Raw genomic sequence first — 5,645 nt, forward strand, 5'->3', positions numbered from 1 at the left:
AAATTGCTTATCACCATAGTGTAATAAAGGAATTTCCTTCAAAACCGTGGAAAAATACAATATTTTTTGACGGAATTAATAAATTTGGTGGAAAATATTCCGTCAAAAATATCTATTTTTTTTGTAGTGATGGATTACTAAAAAAATTAGTTTGTTAATGGGGTGATTATAATTTACTTATTTATTAGTATAAAACAAAGCAAATATCAATGGAGAGGATGAGAGGGATAGAAAGTGTGTTGTGGTTGAGTAGAGGTTTCTTTAGCCAAAAAGTTGGACACAAAGTTTCCAATTTTCTACCCCGTGCAAATCGTTGCTATAATGTCTTTTGTTTTGCATTGACTTGGAAGTCAATTTATGCAAAGATGGAACGCAGATATGTCAAAGAAATTATTATAAGGTTGTTACAACATTAATTGCCATCGAAATTGATTTGCAAGTCATTATCAGAACATATGGCACTTAAGTTTTATTTTAGTTTAATTTTGTTATTGCCAACTTTGAAATTTGGTCCCCCATTTTTTTTCCTTGTAAATTTGATCTTTCCCCATCTTAACTTTTATTCATAATTAATTTAATATTTAATATTTAACAGAAATGGAGATGGCAACACTATTGGATCAATATTTTTTGTTAAATATTAGATGCATGAACAAAAATTATATTAGGAGATTTGTGATCAAGTAGAGGAAATTAAAATATATAAACCTCGTATATGGAGTCTTCGTATTTTAATTTTAAAAATAAAATTTTTGTAAAGAGAAAATTTACTTAATTTTTTTGTCTTGGATAAGTGAACGAGAATAAACAACTCTGTCATTTAGCCATACTATCAACTATATATATAAATCCTGCCGCAGGCTCCATCTTTCATACTTGACAATTTAAGAGAAAACTGATCACAGTAACCGATCTTTGTTTTACTCTTCGTCATTTCATATCAACAAAAATATAATGAGTTGTTATTTTCTGAAACTATTTTATGCACTTTTGCTGCTTTTATTGCATGCCGCAGAAATTAAGTGCATTGAGAGTGAGAGACAAGCACTCCTCAACTTCAAACATGGCCTCATAGATAAGTATGGCATGCTGTCTACATGGAGGGACGATAACACTAACAGAGACTGTTGCAAATGGAAAGGCATTCAATGCAACAATCAAACTGGTCATGTTGAGATGCTTCATCTCCGTGGTCAGGATACACAATATTTGAGTGGTGCAATCAATATCTCATCATTGATTGCCCTTGAAAAAATTGAACGCTTGGATCTCAGCTATAATGCTTTTCAAGATATCTCTATCTCTCTGATTCCAGAACTCATGGGCTCGTTCACCAATTTAAGATATCTCTATCTCTCTGATTCTTTATTTGGTGGGAGTATTCCTTCTGATATTGGAAAGCTTACACATTTACTGTCTCTTGATCTAAGTGATAATGATCTCCATGGAAAAATCCCTTATCAACTTGGAAACCTTACACATTTACAATATCTTGATCTAAGTGATAGTGATCTAGATGGGGAACTCCCATATCAACTTGGAAATCTCTCACAGTTGAGGTATCTTGATATTCGTGGGAATTCATTTTCGGGAGCACTCCCTTTCCAGGTTGGGAATCTTCCTTTGTTGCACACTCTTGGACTTGGTGGCAATTTTGATGGGAAATCTAAGGATGCAGAGTGGTTGACTAAGCTTTCTTCATTGACAAAACTTAAGCTAAGTTCACTACACAACCTTTCCTCTTCTCATCACTGGCTACAAATGATCAGCAAGCTTATTCCAAACTTAAGAGAGTTGAGGCTATTTGATTGTTCTCTTTCAGATACAAATATTCAATCTCTGTTTTATTCACCTTCCAACTTTTCCACTGCTCTTACCATCCTTGATCTTTCTTCAAATAGGCTCACATCCTCAACATTTCAACTGTTGTCAAACTTTAGCCATCATCTTCAGGAGCTTTATCTTCCTTATAATAACATTGTTTTGTCATCTCCTCTATGCCCAAACTTTCCTTCTCTTGTGATCCTTGATCTTTCTTATAATAATTTGACATCATCAGTCTTTCAAGGTAGTTTCAACTTCAGCTCAAAACTTCAAAATCTTTATTTGCAAAATTGTAGTCTTACGGATGGAAGTTTTCTAATGTCATCTTTCATTATGAGTTCTTCATCTTCTCTTGTTTCCCTTGGTCTCTCCTCAAATCTGTTGAAATCATCAACTATATTTTACTGGCTCTTTAACTCCACCACCAATCTTCATAACCTTTTCCTTTATGATAACATGTTAGAAGGTCCCATTTCAGATGGATTTGGGAAAGTAATGAACTCTCTTGAAGGTCTTTACCTCTACGGTAACAAACTGCAAGGCGAGATTCCATCTTTCTTTGGTAACATGTGCGCATTGCAGAGTTTAGACCTCTCAAATAACAAGTTGAATGGGGAAATTTCTAGCTTCTTCCAAAAATTTTCATGGTGCAACAGATACATATTTAAGAGCTTGTATTTATCTTATAACCGGTTGACTAGCATGTTACCTAAAAGCATTGGATTGCTATCAGAGTTGACGGATCTTTACTTGGCTGGGAATTCTTTGGAGGGTGACGTCACTGAATCCCATCTTTCTAATTTTTCCAAATTAGAATTGTTGTCCCTCTCAGAGAACTCGTTGTCTGTGAAATTGGTCCCGAGTTGGGTTCCTCCATTCCAATTAAAATACTTGGCAATCAGATCTTGCAAGTTAGGCCCCACCTTTCGTAGTTGGCTCAAGACTCAGAGTTCTTTACGTGAGCTTGATATTTCTGATAATGGGATTAATGACTCTGTACCAGACTGGTTTTGGAATAACTTGCAATATATGAGAGATTTAAATATGTCTTTCAATTATCTCATTGGTTCAATTCCTAATATATCATTGAAGCTTCGTAACGGACCGTCTGTACTTCTGAATACAAATCAGTTTGAGGGTAAAATTCCGTCATTTTTACTACAAGCTTCCGTGCTGATTCTCTCTGAAAATAATTTTTCAGATTTGTTTTCATTCTTATGTGACCAAAGCACAGCTGCAAATTTGGCCACTTTAGATGTATCACACAATCAAATAAAGGGGCAACTCCCAGATTGTTGGAAATCAGTAAAGCAATTAGTGTTTCTTGATTTAAGCAGCAATAAATTGTCAGGGAAGATTCCTATGTCCATGGGCGCTCTTGTTAATATGGAAGCCTTGGTTTTACGAAACAATGGTTTAATGGGTGAGTTGCCTTCTTCTTTGAAGAATTGCACCAGTTTATTTATGCTGGACCTGAGTGAAAATATGTTGTCGGGTCCAATACCATCATGGATTGGAGAAAGTATGCATCAATTGATAATCTTGAACATGCGAGGAAATCACCTCTCAGGAAATCTACCCATTCATCTCTGTTATTTGAAGCGTATTCAATTGTTGGATCTTTCAAGGAATAACTTGTCAAGTGGAATTCCATCATGCTTAAAGAATTTGACTGCATTGTCTGAACAGACCATCAACTCAAGTGACACTATGTCTCATATATATTGGAATGATAAGACTTCCATTGTAATTTATGGTTACACATTCCGAGGTTATACGCTTGACATAACATGGATGTGGAAAGGTGTGGAACGGGGGTTCAAGGATCCAGAGTTGGAGCTCAAAAGCATGGATCTTTCTTGTAACAATTTAATGGGTGAAATACCAAAAGAGATCGGATATTTGCTTGGGTTAGTTTCTTTGAATCTATCAAGAAACAATTTGAGTGGAGAAATTCCTTCTCAGATTGGGAATTTAGGTTCACTAGAATCACTTGACTTGTCAAGAAATCACATCTCTGGGAGAATTCCATCTTCTCTTTCTGAAATTGATGATTTGGGAAAATTAGACTTGTCACACAACTCTCTTTCTGGAAGAATCCCATCAGGAAGACATTTTGAAACCTTTGAAGCCTCTAGTTTTGAAGGAAATATTGATCTTGGTGGCGAACAACTTAACAAAACTTGTCCTGGGGATGGAGATCAAACAACAGAAGAGGGTCAAGAACCACCAGTCAAAGGTGATGATTCTGTTTTCTATGAGGGATTATACATGAGCTTGGGGATTGGATACTTCACTGGATTTTGGGGCTTATTAGGGCCATTACTACTGTGGCATCCTTGGAGAATTGCTTACATCAGGTTTCTGAACAGATTAACAGACTATGTATATGTATGCTTATGGTGAATGTGGGAATTGTTGCTGATCGCTCCAAGGCAAAAAGGTATGTTTTAGATTTTATTTTTCAAGTTCATGGTTTATGTTCTGTCTTTGTTTTACATATATCAAGAATTGCTTCACTCATCAAAAGGGTAATATGTATTTCGAACAGAAAGCTCATATTAACGGTAAACCAATTGTTAGAAGTTAATAATTTATTTCTTCATCCTTACTTGACAAATTCATTGGTGCTACTCTAATAATTATTATTTTAAAGAGTACTACTTTGAAAGAGTTTAAAAAAATATCTCATATTATTGAAATGTTTAATTTTGTTTAATAATTCGTTGATGGAATATGTTTTGTATTAAATAACTTGGGTAATTTTTTACTCAGGTGCATGCTTTAGTACACTGTCGTAGATGTCTTTATCATGAAAGAATCAGCAGAAAGTTTTCCAATTGAGATTTTTTTTTATTTTGTTTAAAAGAAATTGTTTAATTCTTACCTAGGTGCAGCATATGGCACTTTTAATTAAAATATTTAACATCTATTTTTATTGATTTTGATGAATTGATTATTTATTTCTAAATATGTGAACAAAGGTAATATATGAGAAGAAAAAATAATTAAATATGTAAAATGATTTTGAATAATTATATATGAACATTTCAACATTTATATCTCATTTTTTACTATCACATTTACCTATTATACTTACCCTTTTTCTTTTTTTTCCTCTCCCTTGTCAACTAACATGGCATGTAGTATTTTTCAATATATTTTTTTCATAAATTCTAAGGGGACCGTAATTGTTTTTACATGGTATTTTAATTACACTTTGTGAAAAACATGTGGGGGGGGGGGGGGGGGGCATGGCCCCTGCATGTATATTTCCATTTTCAATTTTATATAATCAAATATAATTCTGTCTTTAATTATCTTGTAATCCAGCACATTAATTTTTGTACGAAAAAAATGCTGATTGTTGCAGATGTGCTGAACGCTTCTGATCAGAGAAGAAAGCATTGTTGGCTGCTACAAGTACGAAATATTTCTTTAGTATAGGAGTTTACAATGTTTTGTATTTAAGTAAGGAACTGCAAAATCTTTTTTTGCAGAAACTTAGTATGATATTGTTGTATTTTATTGTATAATATATTTGTAATGCTGTATATTTTTCATTAATGTGCTTAGATATGTGATATCTAAAATTTGACCACTCCATTTTCATCATCAACAATGCTTTCTGCTATATTAATTCCCCTAGTTCAGCTATACTTACTGTGAATCAAATTTGTACATGAGAAGAAGAATGCATCTAATTATAAAATCTAGTTGTTTTCTTATTTTTCAGAATGGAAGTCAACAACTGTTATATCAGCATCTAATTATAAAATCTAGTTGTTTTCTTATTTTTCACCTTTCTTTTTTGCTTTCTA

The 5,645-nt window shown here is 33.5% G+C and overlaps 1 protein-coding gene across 1 annotated transcript; it reads left to right on the forward strand.

The window, feature by feature from the left end:
* The first annotated feature begins 896 nt into the window (after nt 1-896).
* LOC114390296 (receptor-like protein EIX2) lies at nt 897-5,373 on the forward strand. The gene is made up of 2 exons (XM_028351004.1): nt 897-4,267; nt 5,198-5,373. Exon 1 carries the CDS (start codon nt 955-957, stop codon nt 4,228-4,230), a length of 3,276 nt encoding a protein of 1,091 aa, XP_028206805.1. The 5' UTR covers nt 897-954; the 3' UTR covers nt 4,231-4,267; nt 5,198-5,373.
* Nucleotides 5,374-5,645: the final 272 nt, after the last annotated feature.

The sequence above is a fragment of the Glycine soja genome, chromosome 16, assembly GCF_004193775.1.
Source record: "Glycine soja cultivar W05 chromosome 16, ASM419377v2, whole genome shotgun sequence".
NCBI classification, from domain to species: Eukaryota; Viridiplantae; Streptophyta; class Magnoliopsida; order Fabales; family Fabaceae; genus Glycine; species Glycine soja.

Coding starts and splice junctions, on each gene's coding strand:
- LOC114390296 (XM_028351004.1), top strand. CDS start 955: ATGAGTTGTTATTTTCTGAAACTATTTTATGCACTTTTGCTGCTTTTA.